At 39.0% G+C, this 22916-nt stretch overlaps 1 protein-coding gene across 1 annotated transcript in view; it reads left to right on the forward strand.

Annotated features, from left to right (window-relative positions):
• LOC140232963 (short transient receptor potential channel 4-associated protein-like) overlaps positions 1-22916 on the forward strand; it is a 43383-nt gene that overhangs the window by 11453 nt on the left and 9014 nt on the right. Inside the window, exons 3-14 of the mRNA XM_072313073.1 lie at positions 1651-1767; positions 6238-6559; positions 8160-8230; positions 10077-10233; positions 10895-11068; positions 11621-11683; positions 12425-12681; positions 14211-14395; positions 14818-14919; positions 16052-16135; positions 16571-16661; positions 17415-17555. Coding sequence (XP_072169174.1) covers positions 1651-1767; positions 6238-6559; positions 8160-8230; positions 10077-10233; positions 10895-11068; positions 11621-11683; positions 12425-12681; positions 14211-14395; positions 14818-14919; positions 16052-16135; positions 16571-16661; positions 17415-17555 — 1764 coding nt within the window. The remainder of the gene's footprint in view (positions 1-1650; positions 1768-6237; positions 6560-8159; positions 8231-10076; positions 10234-10894; positions 11069-11620; positions 11684-12424; positions 12682-14210; positions 14396-14817; positions 14920-16051; positions 16136-16570; positions 16662-17414; positions 17556-22916) is intronic.

Below are 22916 nucleotides of genomic sequence, written 5' to 3' on the forward strand. Positions count from 1 at the left end.
ACAAAACATGTACCTTTCTAAGACTCTTCCACGATAGGTGTCATAGGCTTTACTTTTTAGATTTTACATGAAATCCTCAAGTAGGAAAAAATGGAAATAGATTTTCATGCCTAGCTATCATTACAAATCTCCAGCAACTTACCATAATGTGTGAGAGTCTTTAGTGGATTACCAATTTAAGATTTGTATTGTGTGTACAATTGTACATTCAGCAGGCGTCCCAAACATTCTGAATTTTGAAGAAAGAATCTGAATTTCAACCATTCCCAGCCCTTGTTTCAATAAGAGTTTCCTATTTTTCTTGATAATTTTACTACACTCTGAGCCAAATACTCCCTACCTGGTATATTTCAGTCAGAAAGGTTGGAATGTATGATACAGTGTAGCTAAGCCCATGCATGATGTGTAGCCTTTTTTTTAACCTTACTGGTGTTTTACTTAGCAAGGATAGGACACTACTGTAGCACTGAGTAAACACAAATGACTTCCCTGCAAAATCATGGCAATACAAAGGGCAGTGTAAAACTAACAACAACAGCACCAAAGCTGGCAAAGCCTACATGGATTCAAGTAATTTTGAATGAGGAAAACACCTTGGTGGGTGTTCCACAGGAAATGTGTAAAGAAGTGGAAATGGAAGTGTCATGGGGATAACTGTAGAAGTGGAAACCTTCATAGTGATATTTTTTTCCCTGCTCTGCCAATTTTAATGAACTTTGCTTTGATATAGATGTACATGCATTCGATGTGCTGCATTTTCAACAAATCATGTCTTTTATAATTCAGAATTGTAGCTTGTCTAGGAAAATGTCCATCATCACTAAGATTGATAATAAGATCCAGGTCCCATTTAATAAAACTTGTTATCAGTAACAACTGCCACATTTCTATGACAAATTTGCTCTCGGCCAATCAGGTGCAAGGATTTCAGTAGCTTATAACAACTATCGTTACTTGTTATTGATAACAAGTTTTATGAAATGGGGCCCAGGTGTGAACCAGTTCAGTGTGAGTTTGCATAGTATATCATTTATTGTGGCATATAGTAGACATGAATGGTAATGTACATTTTAGATAAATGAATATTTCGTTTAATTCATGGACTTCAACAGTGAAGTCATTATTTTAATTGTATGACACATCAAAGTCAACAGATGTGTACAGACATTTTGAGTTGAAGCAAAAGAGATTGAAGGTAATGAATAGAAATGTCACTTGTGTGAGTATGGGTACATAAAATCATGTGATAGAGCACCGTGTACAAATACTATGAAGCAAGAAATATTGACAGCATGAAATTTTCCGAATTGCCATTGGCATCCTATGCGTTATATTGTAGACAAGAACTTTTGTATGCATTCTAACTTCGCGAATCTTGGCTCTTGCAAAATTTGCGAAATTAAAATGCACACAAAAATTTCTGGTTTTACAGTAATAGGCACTTCTGCTGTAATGATGAAAGTCCTAACATGTTCTTAGCTGTGTTCACAACAGATGCTGCAGAAATAATTGACTCGAAACAGGACTGTTACTAGCAACAAAGAAACAATTCTCCAACCATAGACCTACATCATCAGTGGAAAGGGAAGTGCTTGCTATTCTGAACATCTGTTCTCACTCTCTCATTTTTTCACCTTCGTTTTCTTCCAGAAAGTAACTCAGAAGCTGATGGCAGACTCGTCGATAGAGTACCCAGCAGGCAGTGGACAGTTCAGGGAAAGCAAGACCATCAATGCAGAAATGTTCTTCCTCTTTGGTGGTGTGGAGGTATGCCTTCTGTCATTACCATGGCAATATCTGTTTGAGTGTACCCCCCCCCCCCCCTTGTGATTACTTGCACTGCCCTCTCCATGGCCCGAATTCACGAAGATGGTACAATTTAAACCATGGTTTAACCCTAACTAGGCCAAGGGGGGCCTCTGAGGCCCCCCCTCGACGTTCCGCGTGATATATCGCAAGCGCAAAAAGCTATCACCGCGACGTTTCATGACTTTTTTCTTGCGAGTCTCCCGCATCTTTTGACACCAAATTTGCGACGCCCTGGCGCGCGGTTCCAAAGTTACGCATAAATATGTACATGCATGTCAGACCAAAAATTGCTCAAAAACGTTAATTCGTGTACAATTTCAATGCAAACTGTGCTTACTGGCAAATTTCATAAAAGCATGATTATTTTGGTGTTTTATTGATTAATATCAATGAATAACATATTTTCTTGTTCGGGGCGATGTCGCGGACAAATTTCATCAAAAAAACAATGAAAAACATAAAGTCGAAAAAACAAAGAAATACATAAGAAATTCAAAAAACAATAAAATACTTCAGCATTTTTTCTGATATCACAATTTTTTTTTATTGCATTTGCTAAGGACACTAAAAAGAATATTTACACAAAAAATGTGCCTGTTTTGAGCTTTATTTTGTGATTTATACCAAATAGTCTGATTTTATGCGTCATCATGCATAAATTAGCATAATTTAGCATAAATGATGATTATTTAAAAAATTAACTTCATGGTATTTTAGATTACATCATAGGCAATGTGTGTGCCAATTTTCGTCGCGATCGCGCGGTCAACGGCCGAGATCTGGAGGGGCCCCCCGGCTCTATCAACTACCTGAAAAGCCCGGCCTAGTTAGGGTTAAACCATGGACAACGACCATCGTTTTTTATGGGGCACCAAGTGTCGTATGGCCTATTCAATTTTGCTACGAAATGAACATTTACTTCGTCGACAAAATAACTGATTTCGTAACGAAATAGGCCATGCGACACTTGGCGCCCCATAAAAAAAAACAAAAAAACAATGGTCTTTGTTCATGGTTTAAAAGGTGTGTACAGTTCTGGTCAAGGTGAGGATTTAGCTTTTAACGTTTTGCGAGATATTCAGAAACCGTCAAAGAGCATGCAATTCTAAGGGGTATCAAAAGTTTATTTGATGAAAATCGTTTCTGAAATGGCTGAGATATCCAAAAGCAAGGCAAAACAAAGAGATCCTAATAAAAGGCGTGGCCTGTTGCCTTTTGTTATGATCACTTTTTTTGATATCTTTTGATATCAAAGAAAGAAAGTATAAAGAAAATTCAACAAAAATTCACTTTTCTAGCATATTGAAAGAGCACTTGACGAACTGCTTTCAGAAAGCAGGGGGAATAATTGCTACTCTTAACATATGTCAGTATCAAGTTGATGGAATTTGTCATTTTTTTTTCATGAAAAATGAATTTTTGTGGAATTTTCTTTATATTTTCTTTATATTGTTGTCCACTCATACGTCAAAGCTTCTAGTAGTCTCCTCATCCAGCGGTTCCAACATCAAAACTTTAAAAATTCATAACTTTTGCGTCGATTGTCCGATTTTCCTCAAACTTTCACTGATGTATTTTACTAATGTTGCTGCTTTCACTCAATCCACATTGCTCTTTGGGTTTGCGTTCCCTTTAAGCTTACCTGGTATTACCATTTTCAGGAGAGTTGTATTCTGTGGTCAGGAAAAAACAAAACAGAACATTGCTGCAGTCTTGGACAAGACTGTAAGGCAGTGAGGGGTCTAGGCATTCGAATTAGATTCTGAGTGTTCGTGTGTATATTCACAAGACGACGGAGGAGGGGAAAAAAGGGCCGTGGAATGTGGATTAACCGACTGCAAAAACATAAATGTCACTCAGGGTCCTTTCAGGCCTGGACCTCTAACAATGCCTTGGGCTAGGATTTTATCGTTTAGGTGTTTGGAGAATTCTGCACAGATTTTCTTGTTGTTCAATGTTCTTGTGAGGAGTGACTGAACTGGAAAAAACAGCAACACAGTTTTCAATGTTGCCATTGCATAAAATATTCTGCAATTCCATTGTATGCCGTTCTTGCATACTTCTAGAACTCCAAAATGCAGGTACTCATTTTGAATTTCGTAAAATGAGTGAGACGAGATGATGCATGGTCTTCTTCATACAAGAATGTATTTCTTACGTACATGTAGATGGCTATGATAAAATTCTCATCTTTTCTATCTCTCTGTTGTGCCATGTTTCTTTACATTTGTGATGATGAACATAGCAATCTTCTTTCAGCTATGCTTTCCAGCTGCCGCGAAGCAGCATTGTCCATTTATTACCCTGTAACCGTAGACCGTAATGTAGTGGTAGATACTAAGCTTACCAATGATACCTTGGAATTTACGTGTGCAGCAAAGTCATCTGAATAGAGCTACATGTTAACATAGCAGATTTATTGGAACTAAAAACTGAAGTCAGCTTAAGGAAAGGAAAATTTGATCGTAGCGGCAACGGAACCATTCTTGTACTTGAGTTGTTTGATAGCATGAACGTAAATGTCCTCCTGTAAAGAATGGATATTCAATGTAATGATGATAAACCATTTTTGTATAGTGCACATAATGAAAAAAATAGATTAAAATCTCCAATTGAAATAGGGAATATATGGAAATATAGGGAAATAGACATAAGAAAGAGGAGGCAAGTTGAGATGAAATGTGACAAAAAGTGAAGGACCACCCATTTAATTTTTTTTTTCATTCTATTTTAAATGAAGTTTGTATATTTGTATGTAAAATTTCCTATCTGAGAAAGTAGAAATTGCTGTCACTTCTATAATTCATGTTACTGTGTTAGAATTACTTTTCGTATTTATTTGCAAGAACAAGGGATTGGTTTAGGGCATAGTATCAAATATATGTGACCCGCTACAACAAAATGATCCTAAAGTCGGGAGAGGTCGATTATTTGAAAATTGCATGGTATAATCCCCTAATCTTTCTGCTTTAAATTGATATATTACACATTTTTTGAAAATAATCGGTTGCGGAGATATCGATGTTTAAAAGAGAGCATGTCGAGACGTCTGGAAAATCACTGTTTCGAGAAAAGCGCCCTAAAAGTTTTCTTTTCGACGCAGTCGCGATCAAGGCACACGCAAGTCAGTTTTCACCTCTGGACAATAGAAGGTAAGCCCTAGCAACCCCCGAAGAGTTCATTCAAGCACATCAGCGTCGGCGGTCTCCTCACCAACCTATCAGTGACCAGGATGTGAGAAGCGGCTGAGCATAGCGCACCCCGCCCGCACGCACCAGTCGACTGGGCAGTGTGCAAGCTTCACGCTTCGGTTAGCAGCAAGCAGCAAACTGACCAATGAGATCACTCTGGTCGTTGTTAGGGGCGGAACCTATCTGTGGCGCTCAATCCAAATTTTCGAACCAGTTTCTGCTTCGTTGAAACGCCAAAAAACATGGCTCAGAAAAATGCTATTTTTTGGTCTTTCCTTTCACCATTTTGCTTCAAAATTTTGACAGATGATAGAAGACATGTTAGACTCCAATAATATATCAAAATCAGAAAATCGTAAGTTTTGACCAATTTTAATGCTCTGACTTCAAACTCGATTTTCACGGCTTCGACCGTGCACGACTTTAGGACCTTTTTGTTGTAGCGGGTCACATATGCCTATGTTTATTTGGCCTAAAATGATTGAAGTTATTAGATTATAATAATTGTGTAATATATGAGAATCAGATGAATTGGAATATGCAGAGAATTGGTGTACATGATGAGATGAAGATATACATAAAACTTGAAGAAGATTAATAGTTGAATCTCATTTATCTGGATCAAAATGTAAAATCTTATTGCGCTACACAGATGAAAACACTACAATGTGAAATATTTCCATACAGTAGATGTAAGGTGTTTCTGCCAGGCAGAAACCTTGAAATCATGAAATCACTACAATGGTGGGTGCAGATAATACTTAAATGCCTTCTATAGATCCCTGAAAACACAAATAGGAGGCTTGTTTTCATCACCAGAGAGAATTATTTCGCCAAATATAGCCATGCCTGCTTGATCAGTGGAGTTTTCTCTGTAGAAACCATGCTTTGTGTGAATGGAAATCCTGATGATACCTTTGGCATTTACTTCTTCTGTTGTGCATGACCTTCTGAAGAGTCTTGGAATAACATGGTAGAATTGATCTCTGTTAAAAGTAATCGCATCTTTTTTGGGCACCTAGCTTAAAAACGGGTGTAGCCATTCTTACTTGATAAATGTCAGAGTGCATTTAGATGAAGTACATGTACACATTGCAGGTAATTGTTTGACAATGCTATTATGACCAGTGTTCACAGGTAATGCAAAATTACTATGAAAATAGGGCTGTGGATATCTACAATTTGAAGAGTCTGGAGCAGAATTTCAGTGGTAAATATCAATTTTTGTTATTCTCAGGTGACAGTAGACCTTCTGCTCCAACCGCACTTCTACAAAACCAAGGAAAAGAAACCAGATCCTAGCAAGCAGTCACAAGCTGAGGGTGCGTCTAGCTGCAAGGAAGCAACAACCTCCAGCACGAGCACGTCAACATCGAATAGTACCACCACCACTACGACCACATCAAACGGCTCGTCATCGTCCACTATCTCTACGACTTCAGTGACGACATCATCCTCACAGAATCCAGGCACTTCATTACATATACGCTTGATTCGAGAGACGTACGGGCCGCCGGGGTCTTCAAATTCAGCATCATCGCGTTCAGCAGGCGTGCAAGGTATATAAGAAATCTCATTCATTCTGTCCAATAACGTGTGAGATACACATATTTCTGTATTCCTCAATCTTCTTCAATGTCACTAACTAAATCAACTATTGGTACTCAAGCTCTGGAGCGAGGTGAGAATTTTTCATTAGTTATGATTATCATATATTTATTACATTAATTCACCCATCAAACATTACACTGGTGTGAGAGGATTGCTGGCTGATTGTGTTCCTCATGGTTTTGGTTATCAAAACTAACCATTCTGAACTTTCATTGTTGAGAGAAAATCTTCTGAATGAGAGAGATGAGAATAGTTTTGATTTGTGATTTTAGTTTTTGGTTTGGATATATTCCTTTAAAATCCTATTACATCTTGAAAACATGTTAATTTCTTGCACTGTATCTACATGTATATCCAGATTTTTCTTTTCTTGCCTTGTCATAGCCCCCCCCCCCAAAAAAAACAAAACAAAACAAAACAAAACAACCCCCCCCCCCCCAAAGATGTAATATTATCTTCATGTAGAGAGGAATGTTATTATTAGGAGTGATGATCTGTTGCGACTGCATTTGGTTGCAGAGTTTGATAAATGCTATGTGATAGTTATATTGATTCACATATATCTGTAGTTTCATCTGCGCTCATAGGCATTAACTGTAACTACACTGCTAGCATGTAGTGAATGAGGGGCAATCAATTTCTATTCTCAAGCTGTTGTGCATTTATGTACACTTGCTTTCATTTATGATTTCTCATCCAGTGGATTCAGACTGATATTGATGTTGGAAGTGTACCAACTTTTTCACTCTGTGCTACTGCCAACCATACTTTTCACTAACAGATTCATGTTTATTTTTCCAGAACTAAATGGACATATACTTCAGGGCTCAGAATTATACGGCCTTGCAATGTAATAATGTTCTGCCATCCTCATTTTCCTGTGATATTCAGGTTTCTCTTTGTTGTCACATTACATGATATGAATTTGTGTGATCTACACAATGCACTTCTACAACAGAGCTCATGAAACACTCAGATCATAGAGATGTAGAAATAAATTGTTAGAATTTCTCCCTTATAGATTACATTGAATGCATTAATATGCTCATCCCCATGCTATACTGTAGACAGTTTCAGTAATGTATAATTCTGTGTATATGTTGTTTTTTCGCACACACACACACACACACACACACACACACAAACAAAAAATATAACAACCACAAAGCTTGCCGGAGGGTTCCCCTTGGTAGCTACACCTGATGAATGCTAGGTGAATTCCTGCTGAAGAAACTTAATTGAAGGGAGCCGGTGAATAAGTTAGTTTGTTACCAGACTGTGAGGAAAGAGAAGACAAATTAATTTTGATACATTACCAAAACGGTCTATTGAGAAATTTTCCTGGCATACATTACACATTTGTAGCTTTCAAAAGGTGTTTGCATCAGAATTTTTTGAAGTGATGTGTATTTGCCCATAACAATGTCTGCATATATTTTTGTTGTTGATGTTGTAGTGGTTATTGGATATTGTTATTTTGTAACAAGCAGTGGTAATAAGTCATAACTACCATAATCACTTTCTTACATTATCATTTTGCTTCTATAGATCCACAGAAGGTCTTAAGGCATAAGATAGCATACAATGCTATGGATCTTCTTCACTACATGTGTCAGAATGTGAGTAAATGGCAGACAATTGTATTATATTGGATGGCTATGAATGGGATACCAGGGAATATTGGCCCTAACAAGTGCAATATTCCCTGGTATTCCATGAATTAATGCCATCTAATATAATTATTATCATCTACAATCAAGTAGATCAAGCATAAACTGCACAAAAATACCAGCTTCTACTCGTCTTTGAAGTTAACTGGGCAGTCACATCCCAGTGCTGAAAAGGAGAAGCCCCTAAAACTGCATATGAAGCAATAAAGCAACTACGGTAGGAAGATTATTTGTGTGCTTGTGATGTTACAAAATGATTGCAACTGATTGACAAATTGCCCTACATCGACGTAAATACAAAATGATGTGCACTAGTCGCAAGCGTTTGCGCACTCAGCAAGCGCACACGCAACAGATGAGACAGAATATGGTGTGATCTTGAACGGCTAGTAACAACGGTAGCCTATGGGGAATTAATACGTTGGCCTATGTATTTCGTTCAATATGCTCTAATATTGATCGGTAAAAAATTGAGCGGACAAACAATACGCATTTTTAATGCGCTGCTAAAACACCCTGTATAGATGATAATATATAATATTGTATTAAATACATGTTTTAGGGTTATCTGGCCTGTTCGGGAGCTACCATTAATTAAAATGAACCCACTAGCAAACAGAAGTACATGCTCTGTGTAAACTGAGAGATGTAGATCTGATTACACTAATGCAGAAGATATGCTCATTGAAGACACACTGTTGTGTTTGAAGGACTTTATCTGTCCATTACTGCACAACATTTCTTGACTGTCACAATGAATGAGCATGCACAAAAGTGAAACCTTTGTTTTGAATCCAGTCATCTGTCATCAGGTTAATTTTACAGTGTTAGCAGGCCCCAAATGAGCCTTGCTCAGACATTCTGCATACATGTTACAACTTTCACACTCAGAGGACACTACTATGTGAAAAGATTTCTACAGCCAGTCAGGGTCTGTCCCCCACTCAGCTGAGAGACACACCACAGGCTATACAGACACTGGCATGCCGTTCTGATTGTTCAGGCAGGGCCCTTGAATTTGTGTCCTGCAGCTGTGGCCAGCTGCACTGTAGTTATTCATGAGAAGACAGCCTTCTTTCTGTTTGCCTTCTTCAAGTCAAACCTAGGCAAAATGAAAAGTTGTATGTCTGCACTGTGAATGTTCAACTGGAGGTGTACATGTAAGAAATCCATCTTGTTAGTGGTATTTTTAAAAACTCACAGATTTCATTATTTTGTTGACTTTTGTTGCTTTATAATCACTTTCATTTCAAACAGAGCAGGCAGAGAAAAAGAATGTGTATGTTTTCAAAGTTCAGTCCACAGTATCATTACTGATCAGACAAAAGACCATAGAGATATGTAGGCATCTTACTTAAAATGTCAAGTGAGTTATTTAGTTTGCACTGTCAAATGTTTGGACATAAGAACAAAATGAAAAAGCATATCCATATGAAGAAGTTAGTTCAAGGACATGTGCAGAGTGCTGTGAGTAAATCTTTCAGGTGTTATTTTGTTTATTTTCTAAGTATCAAACACAGTAGATTATGTTATAGCCAGACAGGAGAGCTAGGTGCTGTGCATTTATACCTGTCTATCATAGCTACAGTAAATAGGTGAGCCTGTATGTGCTTCTTTAATCTCCTGGCTCCAGCATTTGTGGCAACAGCTGTATGATCTGTAGGGATTAGTAAGCAGTAATGTTAACGGCTCACGTAGACTGCTGTATGTCTCAGAACTTTCTTGCAGTAAGGAGAAAAAGTTTACAAATGCACCGTGACATAACGAAGACTTTCTCTCGCTGTCCCTGGCTCAGATGGGCACCGACATCGCAACACCGCTCTCAGACCACGACGATCTCATCATATACCTCTTCACCCTGCTGACAGAGAAGCAGTGCTTCTTAAAAGCTGCCACGCTAATCGAAGACATCCTTGGTGTGAGGGCACAGATGTTTAAGCTGGACGACATCCGTAAGTTGCTCTAATTGATTGTGTCCTCTTCTTTGTTCAGATGTAGCGTGTGCCATGCTGGTGCTAATCAAAAGTTAAAGTGACAGATGTCATCTGAGAAGCGGACCTCTTTGGTAAAAAGAAAAGGAAGGGTTTAGAGTTTGGTGTAAGTCTTCGTTTTCTTTCTGGGTTTCTTTCCACATCTGTGTAATTGCTGCAGTTTACCCATCGTTAGTTAGGAAGACATTTGGGTGGCATGACATTCATCTGGATGTTGTGACATGTCGAGAGTGGGTAGGCCCTTTTCAGGGCCACATACATACCCAAGAAAGAATATGAGATGTGCCGTTAAGCCTTCAATCACCCAATGTTCTACTGCCACAGAAACCTTCAAAGATTTCATTGATTGTTTATCATCCCAAGGTTGATGAATTATCTCATTTTTCATTGCACTTTTTTCATGTGGATATTATTTTTTAGGGATCAAAAATTTCAATTTGAATCAGATGGAGAAAATCTAGCATTGAAGAGATGAGTTGATTCAAAGTGTGTATGTAACAGGACAGGGAAGTTCACGAGTTTATATTGGTTAGATGTATGGTTGTTGACAGTACTAGGGGATGAGATAGTTGAAGAAAGTGACAAAAATTGGTTACTTGTGATGGTTTTTTTCCTCTTTCAGCTGATCTGGAGAGGCTGGTGGGCAAGTTTGAGGAGGACCAGCTGGCCAACTTCTGCCGCGTCCTGTCCATCACAATATCTGACCTTGACCCCAAAGACGAGCCCTGTACGCTGGCCGCACAGGACAAGGCCTGCAGGAATCGCGACGGCACGCCGGTGTCAGAGGTCAATCAAAGTAAGTGGCAAATGCCCACTTATTTTGGGTGCTTGTGCAAAATATGTCTTTGGCCTGTTAATTCAAAGCTGCCACGAGTGTAATTCTGTTAATTCTGTCTTTTGTGAAAACCAGCACCAGCCAAATAGTGCTAATTGTTGAAGACATGGGTGCTTGTTTACTCCTAAGAAAAAAAGGAACAAACGGCATCTGCTTTTTTAAGACCTGACAGAAGAACTGTTAGAGAAAACAGCAACAACAAAAAACCAGAAATTGATATTCAACGTAATAGCATGGTGATGATTTTATTAACATATTTGGTATATCTTCCTCACAACTGAAAAAAAAGGAATGATTTTTGTGTGTGTAGTGTTGATAGATACTCATGACTAAAGTTGACCATCAACATCCCTCAGTTGATTTGTGTGAGGATTATTTTCTCGTATTAAATTTTGATATTGTATGTATTATTTGTTTGTTGGTATTTATGAACCTTCTGTTATTCACATCCTTGCCAGCCATGACCTACTTTAACTGATGACTGTTTGTTGGTCTTTTTCTCCCTCCTGGCAGAGACTGTCGTGGAACTCCCTGGCTTTGTGGAAAAGCTTGTGAGGATTGCATGCAAATCTGTTGGTGAGTGAAGAGATACTGAAACACAAATTTTGAGTTTTCCTTTTTCTTTTTACCCTGGAAGTGTGATTCTACTGGGACAGGTAGTATAAACTTGATACGAGTCACTCTAAATTGTGATTTTACGGTTGAATGTCATTGTTGATTGATATATTGTTATTTGACAGAAGTGGCAATGTTACGTACGTCTTCTGTGTGACCTTTAAGTCCATCAGGAATATTCATTTGTTTGTTGATTTTCTTGTTCATTTATTCTTTCATGTCTTTTTAAAAGCCTGCCTTGTGTGATATGCTATCTGGTATATAATACCAGGGGAGTGTTTCATAAGGCTGTTCGTAAAGTTACATATGACTTACGAACGACTGGTGATCAGTTCTTGTGCTGAATTATTGAAATTCTGATAAGTATAGCACATCAGAACTGATCACCAGTCGTTCGTAACTTTACGAACAGCTTTATGAAACAGGGTCCTGATCAGGCATGTATCTGCAACACACCGCAGATAGCCAAATGCTTCCACCATACAAGCCATGTTTTCACAGAAGTATTTTTTCCTCACATGGAAGGTACCTAAGACACATGTTGAGTTTGAAATATAAGGAGTATAGTATAGGAAGAGATGTTTAGTGCTCATGTTCATTATCATACCTGACATATTGGATCTCATGGTATAATTCTATCCCCCATCTCTCCCTGTCTCTATATTTCTCTTTCTATCTATCTCTCTCTCCATCTCTCTACAGCTGAGCCTGATGGAGTGACCGACGTGGACGCCCTCTTCTCCCAGATTGACAGCTGGGTGACGTGGCTGGACAGCTCGCTGGCCTTCGACGCCCTAGCCGAGGTGGCTAACGAGGATGAGGGAGTCTACCTCAACCTGCCCCTCCACGACCTCTCCCTGCCCCTACCAGACTCCCTGAAGACCATGCATGAGGTGGTCTACAAGGTGGAGGTCCTCCATGTTCTTTGTCTGCTCCTGGGAGGCAAACAGAGGCACAAGGTAAGAGCATGCTGTCCTGTCTGACCTTATCCCAGGATGAATGAGGAGTGTACTCTGATCACTGTATACGCCAAATGTTTTTTCTTTTTTTCTTTTCACAAATTTTGCAAGTCAGGTGCTGTTCATGAATTTAAAGACACATGAAAATATTGACTCTGATCCCGACATGAATGTGATGCACATGCATACATTTCTCCATTCAGTAGTGTGCTCGATGATCACGAATTTAACCACTTGCGAAAGTGTCAAGAAGTCCCAATTCGCGAAAAATTAGTCTTGCTAGATAAATGGCATAAACAGTAATTACAGCTGTTGATGGCAGATTGTCTCAAGATATTCCTCCTGAGATGGAAGTTTGCATCAACGTAGCCTAGATGAACATGATTTATTAAATGGGTTATGTAACCAATCAGAAGCATCAAAATGAGTCACGTGTGCATCCATTATTTTCATGCTAACATGTACAAGCAAGCAAAAAACATCCCTGCACATTCACTGATGTCGCAGTGTGCGTACTTGAACAGCGTAGGTTCAATCAGTTACTAGCAGGCGCTCAATCACATATTTACTGTAAACAATTTCTTAGTGTGTGGTCATTGTGTTTGGAACATTTCTTCAGACATCTTGGCTTTTTTAGTAAGTTCCAAATGTAGCTGACTGGTATTCACTTAATAACATAAATGAAAAAAAAGTTCATAGACCAATTTTATAAAGCAGATAATGCATAGGTTTAAGTTAGTGACTTTAGTGGAGATGCAGGTCACTCTCAGGTGTTCACAATGTTGCACCGTTGTAAATATCCTTAAACGTGCTGCATTTCCACTGACACACTCTCACCAGTGCATTATTAACAGCATAAATAATATGTAATTTGTGTGCAGAGGCAAGTGGGCACACGGTGGTGTCATAGTAGATAAGGCCCTGGGCACCGTAGCAGGTGATTCTTGGTTCAAAGGTGATTTATGAGCAAATTTAATTGATGGCTTTGTCCTTGTAACTTATATTTTTGGTTATATGTACTTGCAAGAGCATGATCGCACAATTTACTACACTACCTAATCGCAGGCGACACCCCCTGTATGTTATTGTGATCTCAGTAATGGTATGCTGCCCTCTATGGACAATGACAGTACAGTTTTCAATGTAGAGCATACAGAACCAGCAGCCGGAGCAGGAGCCGTAGCCTTTGTTATTGAGTGATTTTTTTTGTATAACTATTTTTTAATTTTTTTTTTTGCTCAGGCATAACTATGTGTGTAAGTCCAACAGGACAGCCATGGTGACATGATGGGGATTAAGGGGATTAGGTAATCTCTATTCATTCCCAGATAGCACTCTGCAGGATGTGCCATTTGGCGAATAAGAGCACAGTATGGGTGAAAGAGCCGACTTCCCCAGTTGAAGATTTCTGTACTGCTATCATGTTCTGTTTGTTGATATTCATTAAACATAATGGATTTGAAGAGGTTTGCTGTTAGGCTGATGCACCATGATTCCAACTCTTAACCCTCTGCCAACCTTTCTCCAAGGTACATGAGGTCTTGGCCCAGTGCAAACTGATGCCGGGACTCAACGCCCTCTTCGACAAGGTCATATGGCGGTGTATCCTACGGGCCCCCATCCATGGTGCTAATGAGAACTGTGACTGCAGCCCTGAAGTAGCACTCAAGGTTCAGTTCCTTAGACTCCTACACACATACTGTGACCATCATGAGTAAGTCATTAATTTACTCCTTTTTTGTCATTCTTATGATGATAAAATGGTGGTGGTGGTGGTGGTGATGGTGGTGGTGGTGATGATGATGATGATGATGATGATGATGATGGTGCATATCATTATCTTTAATTATCATTATTATTATTATTATTATTATTATTTGGCATTGTGACTAGAAAAATGAAGAGATCCATTGCTTGATGGTGTTTATTGTAGTCTTACTATTCCCATACTAATGAGAAACTCCTAATATAAAAAAATCACCACTTAGTGACTTGATCAGCATATCAGGTCACAATTCTTCAACATCAGATTTTGTTCAGATCTTCAGATACATGGATTTTTATGATGAAAACTGACTGACAACAAGTGATGTCATGATTTGAGTTGAACTTACTCTTTGCTCCTACCCACTGCAGCAACAAGTACCTGATCATGACGAGACATGAGGTCAATGATCTCAACCGTATATCTTCCAGTGCTAGCATCCCTCAGCTGGAGGCTGTCAAGAAGGTTGACAGGTGGGTGTCATCTGGCTCGGATCCTTAGCATGTTTTATCAATGTGAAAGTTGGAAATATATTGCACAATGAAAACATTGCATCTTTTTCCTTCCCAATTTTTCAGTCATTCATGCTTTTTAGATAGATGATCGCGGGCACTAATCAAACAATTGGCGAAGTTTAACGCTGCCATGGCGGTACAGGGTTTTGGCAGTATGTCATGTAGATTGTATTTCATGTACTGTAACAGGCCTGCACTACAATAACAATGCCATGCAACAAGACTACCAAAGATGTACAGGACTGTATGTGAACTCAAATAAATGTTCAGCAAATACCACTGCATGTATTCATATCCCAACATGAAATGGAAGCAAAATATGCACACACTGTCATTTTGTGTTAGGTTTCTTTTGCAAGAAATATGTGAAAAATTATCACACCACTGAATGTCCTTTGTTTAAAGCCTACTGATATATGCTTGCATGTACTGTATTTCTGTCTCTATGGGTCTTTGTTATATTTTCAGCAACTTTTTTTCTTTTTAACATTGATCATGTCTCAGATACACTCTTTCTTACAACAATCTTATGAATTGGGATTACTGAGTGTACAGAGAATATGAGATGATTCTCAGTTTTAATTTTATTTGTATGTTCAGTGAAAATTGTACTACAATTGTAATCCTATGACAATGCAGCTATCAACCAGTTGTCAGAACTGCAAGTAGGTTCCTCATTTAGAGATATCTAGAATTATAGATACATTGCTTATTGCTTTACAAATTCACAAAAATGTTTTGCAAAGTGTCCACATTAGTCAATCTTCCCAGTTATCAGCATTGCACATTGGCACTGGTCCGACGGTCCCTGACCAGTAAAAGTCACTGTCAGACGAGTAACATTTTCAGGAATGGACCAGTAAAAAATGGAAAAACTTGGTACATACTGGTCCGACAGACAGGTCACACCAGTATAAAAAATAGGTTAGTGTGCATCCCTGCAGTTATAGTCATTTACGTTGACTAAGTGATTTCTATAAGAGAGTCATTCAAATACGTAGACTGCCAAGGATTCAAATGACATTATAGCCACCTGTGTGTAGTGATGGATGTAGTCTAATGACCTTTGCATTGTGTTCACCATCTCCAGGTCATTGTTGTGCCAGGGCCAGAAGGGGATCCTCACCAAGCTAGTTGACGTCATGAAGACTGAGCCTCGGGACTCACCGTTCAGGTATGGACACTTGACTGGTCACCTGTCCATGATGACATCCAGTCCAGTCAAATAACAGTTGTAATCTCCAGTATTTGTGTTGGAATTACATCATGCATAAACTGTGCAATAACCAGCTGCACAAGCATGGTGGATAGGACACATTCAAGCCTATAAAGATGGACCTTTCACCCTCAGCGGTTGGAAAGTTTGAATGCATCAAAGCAACCAAGAATGTCATTTAAGGAATCTAATCTGTACCAGTAGTAGTTTTGTGAATTCTACCTTCTCAGAAGTGTACACTCATTGTCTGACAAAAGTTCACAGGGGGAAAATGAGATTGTGATTTAGTTTAAATGTATATGAGGGTAAAAGGGCTAATGTTCTGTGTAATCTGGGTTCAGAATGTTCATGATGGATATGTGACCATTTCGTGGTGGTGTGACTTTTTTGCAGGTTTTGGATGGCACGAGCCATTGAGAGCTTCTTGAGGGGAAAGACGTCATATGCAGACCAGACCTTCCTACTGAGGAAAGGCCTCCTGGAGGTAGGTTCCTAGCAGATGCTGCACTTAAATGAGATATGAGATATGGACTGGCCTTGAGGGGTCTTCTTGTCGTATATTGCCAAAGTGTAGAACATTGCGCTTTTGATGTGTATAGCTCTATCTAGAGCATTGTTCTTTCATGCACAATAAAGATGAGACATTATTACATAACTGTGTCCTCACACTTCATATTAAATGTGAACATAAGAGATTGAGCAGTATAAAGATATATTGCTTGTTTCTCACCATTGTGATTGAATGGCTTCTAAAAATTGTAATTGCTGTTATTGTTTATTTGGATTCACACATCCACATTTGCCATATGTGGCAACACTTCTCTTTCAAGTTCTCAGTTTTTGGAAAGCAGGAAATGAATTAGGATCATGGTCTCTGTTCTGCACATATTATAACATGTTACTCTGACATGAACATTTAGTTGTCTAGTGGTAATCGGCAGAAAATGGAAAGAGTGATGTGCATAGTATGGCAGAACCTTGCCATTTGAAAATTATCTAACCAATTACTGTAGACCTTGATATGAAGGGATACTAACTATATCATACCTGCCTGTGAGACTTTATTGTATTTACCTTTGACTTACGTAAACATGATTTTGCTGAAGCTCAAAAAAACAAACAAACCATGAGACAAATGTACAAAAATGGATAGTGTGTACAACTGAGCTCTCCTTCTCAACTAAAGTAAAGACCTGACTGGTGTAACTCCTTTCTCTGCTCCCTATCCCTCATTCAGCATGTTGTCCAGTTCATTGTGAGTAGTGATCACCACTCCAAAGAGGTTCTTCAGAGCTACTTTGACCTCATGGCGGAGCTGATGAAGTTCAACATCTTGGCCTTCAAGAGATTCAACAAGGCCATCAGCTCTGAGGAGCAGGTAGGTCCCTCACCTCTAGGGCCAGGATACCTCCCAAGACCTCCCAACCATTCGAAATTTGGAGGAAAGAATCTGAATTTTGATCATTCCCAGCTATTATTTCGATAGGAATTTCCTATTTTTTATGCCTCCGCCACGAAGTGGTGCCGGAGGCATTATGTTTTCGGGTTGTCCGTCCGTCCGTCCGTACGCCTGTCCGTCCGTCCGCATTCGTTTACGCGATAACCTGAGAAATATTGACTGGAATTTTACCAAACTTGGTCCAAGTATAAAGTATGATGGGGCAATTACTTGATTAGATTTTGGGTGAAATCGGCCAAAGGTCAAAGGTCAAGGTCAAATCATGAAATTGTATCCGTTTACGCGATAACTCAAGACTGGATTGAGCAAATTTCACCAAACTTTGTCTGAGGATGATGTATGATGGGACAATTACATGTTAGTCTTTTTAGTGAAATCGGACAGAGGTCAAAGGTCAAATATCAAGGTCAAATCCTAAAATTTATCTGTTTACGTGATAACTCAAAACTGGATGAAGTAGCTTTCACCAAACTTGGTCCAAGGATGATGTATGATGGGGCAATTAGTTGAGGAGATTTTAGTGACATTGGCAAGAGGTCAAAGGTCAAAAGGTCAAGGTCAAATGCTAAAAATGTTGCTATTTCCCCCATATCTATGCAATGCCCGAAGGTATTTTATTGAAACTTAGTGTAGACATGTACTATTGCGTAAAGATTCTCCAGAGAGAGTTTCATGTCATAAGGTCAAAGGTCAAAAGGTCAAAGGTTAGGTGAAAATGTTGCAATTTCACTTTTCTCGCAAATGGTTTAATGTATCTTCATAGAACTTGGTACATATGCATGTACTGACTGGCAGGGATTATCTAGGGAATTTAGGGGTCATGGGTCAGTATGTAGTCAGGGGTCAAAGGTCAAGGTCATCTCAAAATTTTACTGTTTCCCTCATATACTAGTGTATATTCAATGCTTGCATTATTAGTTTTAAAACTTAATATATACATGTTGTATTACCTAATGGAGATTCTCCGGGAAATTTCCAGCTAGAAAGTCAGAGGTCAAAGGTTAAGGATCAAAGGTCAGGTTTAAATGAAAAAAAAAAAAAAAATCTATGTTGTACTGTAATTACACTCTTTCTTCATACCTTGAAAAATACTCAGTGAATAAACTTATAACAGGGTCGGTCAGAAGTCAAGTAAAAAACCTCAATCCCCCAAATATGTGTACCTGCACTCTTAGACAATTATAGCAAACCCAGTTTGAGGAAAGTGAACATTCAATACATTTCTGACAAACCTGTCATATCAGTATTTTGCCAGTTATGTGAAACTGTCATCACACATTGTGAAGACATTGTACTATACACCTATTGGGAGAATCATGCATTATGGTGGAGGTATCAGTCGCCATAGTGACATTTCTAGTTTAAAATGTGATTTTCAGGGTATTGGTACACTTTAACATAAATGCACAGGAAGGATAGTACACTGTTAGCACAATTCCCGCCATGGTGTCAATCTTATGGTAGTGCTCTGATCCAGCACCTTACAATGCAGCACATCTATATGAAGGTCTTGGTTTCACTTTATTCAGACTTCGGGAATTTGTGATGATGCATGCAAAGGAAACAGGCCAAATAGCTCTAACACACACACACGCACACACACACACACAAATCCAACTCAATAAATTGTTGATGGTTTTGCAAGCTCTGTTTGATAGCCAACTGTATGTTTTCCATCTGAAGAGGGCTGCATACCTCTGCAGAGTTCATAATAACAAGCAATGAGTCATTGAACTGTACATGTCTTTCAAGTATTGTTCAATGGTGTGATCTTTCTCCATTGGCTGGTTCAATCAAGTAGCATACTGTACACATGAATATATGCCATTTATACATGCATAAAATTTGCTATATATGAATGACCGCAGATCTGACACCGTAACAGAATGCCTGATCACATTTATATATTCATATATAATAATATATATATTCACATACATTGTATATATTCATATATTCATATAATCATATATTCATATAGTCCTATATGTAGTATGGACCTGTTGATCATTTCTGATTATTTGTAATTATTTGTAATTATACAGTTACAGACAAGCCTGATTTCACATAGACCATGTACAAAGTACAGCCGGGCCAAAGGCGGGGCCTAAGGCCGGACCCAAGGCCACGGGCCTTAGCCCGGAACCAGGGGCCCAGAGCCCAAGTGGGCCCAGGCCCAGGGGCCCAGAGCCCAAGTGGGCCAAGGCCCAGGGGCCCACGGGGCTTACGGGGCCCAAGGCCGGGCCGAGGCCAGGAGCCTAAGTGCTGGCCCAAGGCAGGGGGCCCAGCCAGGGGCCACCAGACTGAGACCACTAAGAGTACCAGTCCTGACTTGCTGTGATAATGATGTGACAGGCCTGTGCATACACATATGTAAATACACTGTACAGGGCTGTGCATATTATGTAAATACACTGTACACTAACTATACACAGTCATGACTTGCTGTGATAATGATGTGACAGGCCTGTGCATACACATATTATGTAAATACACTGTACAGAGCTGTGCATATTATGTAAATACACTGTACACTGTACACTAACTATACACAGCCCAGTCGCTGTATAAATCGCGACAGACAACACAGAGCAAACACAAAGCAAATTTTACGATTGCATTTAGTTTTGATACTTGACATCATTTTTTGTCACCTCAAATGCATCAAAGACAATCTTTATTAATGAGACTTCATACCATACCTGTTTTCCTGGGGTTATTTGTGGGAATTCTCCGATCTGGGTACTATTCGCAAATCTAACAACATGTGAAAATATCAACTCCTGATCATGTAACGTGCATGTGTACATTTCTGTGTTCACTGCTGTATTCCATGAACATGAATTCAACAACTACTGTTATATCCTGTAATATGAGCTGCCAGGACAAAACTCACATACGCTCTGATTCTGTATAGCAATCACTTTCAAAGCAATGTATCGATACATTTCTGCCAGATAAAAATTCTTAAATGTCGGTTCACCCATGTGAACGGGTACAGAAACTGAAGCCTAGGTGGTGGGTTAAGCAGAATTGCTGCTGTCCTTACAGTCCCACTCATATGTTTTCATGTTAGTCTAATGCTAGTTTGTGGCAATAAGAGAGTGTGCCAAGCAGTTTGCCAAGCAGGGATTCAGCTGGATGTCGAAAGTGATTAGCCATTCTGATACTTGAATTTAACAATACCATTTAACAATTCCATACCACCTAAACCCCAACCCTATCAAATTCTATAGAATTTCTGCTATCAAAACAATGATAGGATAATCTGCAGACAAAGTAGATTTTTTCTGTCACAAATCTGCTGTTACTGTGTTATTACCTCCGCCCAGGGGGAAGGTTATGTTTTTGTTACCGTTTGTTTGTTTGTTTGTTTGTTTGTTTGTTTGTTAGTTAGTTTGTCTGTGTGCAAAATAACTCAAAAAGTAGGTAACGAATTTGGATGAAACTTGCAGGAAAGGTTTAGATTGATACAAGTAACAGATGATCAAATTTTGGTAGTGATCTGAGAATTTTGGAGGAATTTATGAAGGATTTTTGATATTTTGGCAGGTAGGGTCAATGAACTTGGGAGTTCAGGCTGCGCGTATTTGAGGTTTGCATGCGCGCACTAGTGCGTGCTCTAGTTTCTGCTAGGGCGAGGCGCGCCGTGCAGCTGAGGGTTTATGACGTAACAAAGGCTTCTATATTGGGAAATTGGGCGACTTTCAGCACACAATGCTATAAGTATATCTGGGTGGAAATCACTTCTATGGAAGAACAAGATCAGTGGTGGAAATGAGCTGCATGCTTGGCGGAGGTCTGCGCTCTCAGAGTGCTTCTGTAGTTTTGAATGTCTTCCTCTGTGAAAAATGTGAAATCAATGAAAGGAAAAAATATGGTACCTGGTAAATATTAATAGCTGTGCACATTATTCACACATGTACTGTACAATGTATGACAGTAGCATATATTCACTCACAAAAAAACTCTGATACATGTAAAGGAGTTAAAGAATCAGCAGACATAGTTTTACAAGATGTATTGCAGAGTTTAATTAGTATTAGTATTAGTACAGTTGAACCTCTCGTATCCGGACAAGTCGGGACCGGGGCTCATCCGAATAAGGGATTTGGCCGGATACGGGAGACTCAATGCTTTATACATGTACACATACATACACATGTACTGATGTAGCCCATTGTAATACCACATGCAGTAATGTGTATACTGCAACCTTTTCATTGTTACATTTGGGGATGTTTGGGGATGTTGAAATGTTTGGAGGTAAGCAATTTGGAAGGAAATTTGATGTAATGTATGTTAATCATGTTGGAAGTAATATGTAATTCATGTGTGTTTGGGTAGGAGTTGTCAAGGAGTTGGGAATCCCCCTTTCCTCCCGTAATTATTAAAAAAAAAAAAATCACGGCGAGATTGCGTCCATATAATAGAGAGATCCGGATAAAGGGAGGCCGGATAAGAGAGGTTCAACTGTAGTATTATTATTATTAGTAGTAGTAGTAGTAGTAGTAGTAGTAATAGTAGTAGAAGTAGCAATGATAATAATAATGATAATAGTGGCTACTTGTATAGCGCACAGGTCCGCTTTTTAGTGCTCATGGCGCTTCATAAATGAAAAGATAGATATAACACATGTTCAAGCATGACAACAAAGAAGAAAATGGCAAACAACAACAAACACATACCAGAGAAAGAATACAATTGTTCTGAACATTATAGACTGCAATTAAAGTCCTCAGTGTGAGAGGAATAGGTAACGTTTTGAAGTTTGGATTTGAATGTTTCTGTAGATGACAATTATAGCTGTACACACAGAGAAAATGTTCCAGTTAAAGAGGAACGTAGTCATACAAAGTGTATTTATTTCACATTTTTCAGTATTTTCAATCTTTCATATCCATATGCAATGGGCATAATGGACTCATTTGCATATCATTTGCATAGTATGCTATCATGGGGTGTGAAAGTATGCTGAGTGTTGACATATAGGTCATCCACTCATTGTATCCCCCGAACAGAGTTCGGAGGATACTATGGATTTGGCCTCGTTGCGCCGCGTCCGCCGCAGAGATTTTCTTGTGAGCACTCTACTGGCTGCAGTTCTTCTTAGATCATCTTCAAATTTGGCATGAAGGTGTGTTATGGTAAAACGAAGACGCCTATTGTTTTTGGTGATGGTGCCCTCGCTTGTTCCGTCTTTATACATGAAAAAGTAAATTTAACAGGGTCTGTTTGTGTGTGTGACGCTGGCCTTGCTTCGTGACCAATTTTTTTTAT

The sequence above is a fragment of the Diadema setosum genome, chromosome 9 (assembly GCF_964275005.1).
Source record: "Diadema setosum chromosome 9, eeDiaSeto1, whole genome shotgun sequence".
NCBI classification, from domain to species: Eukaryota; Metazoa; Echinodermata; class Echinoidea; order Diadematoida; family Diadematidae; genus Diadema; species Diadema setosum.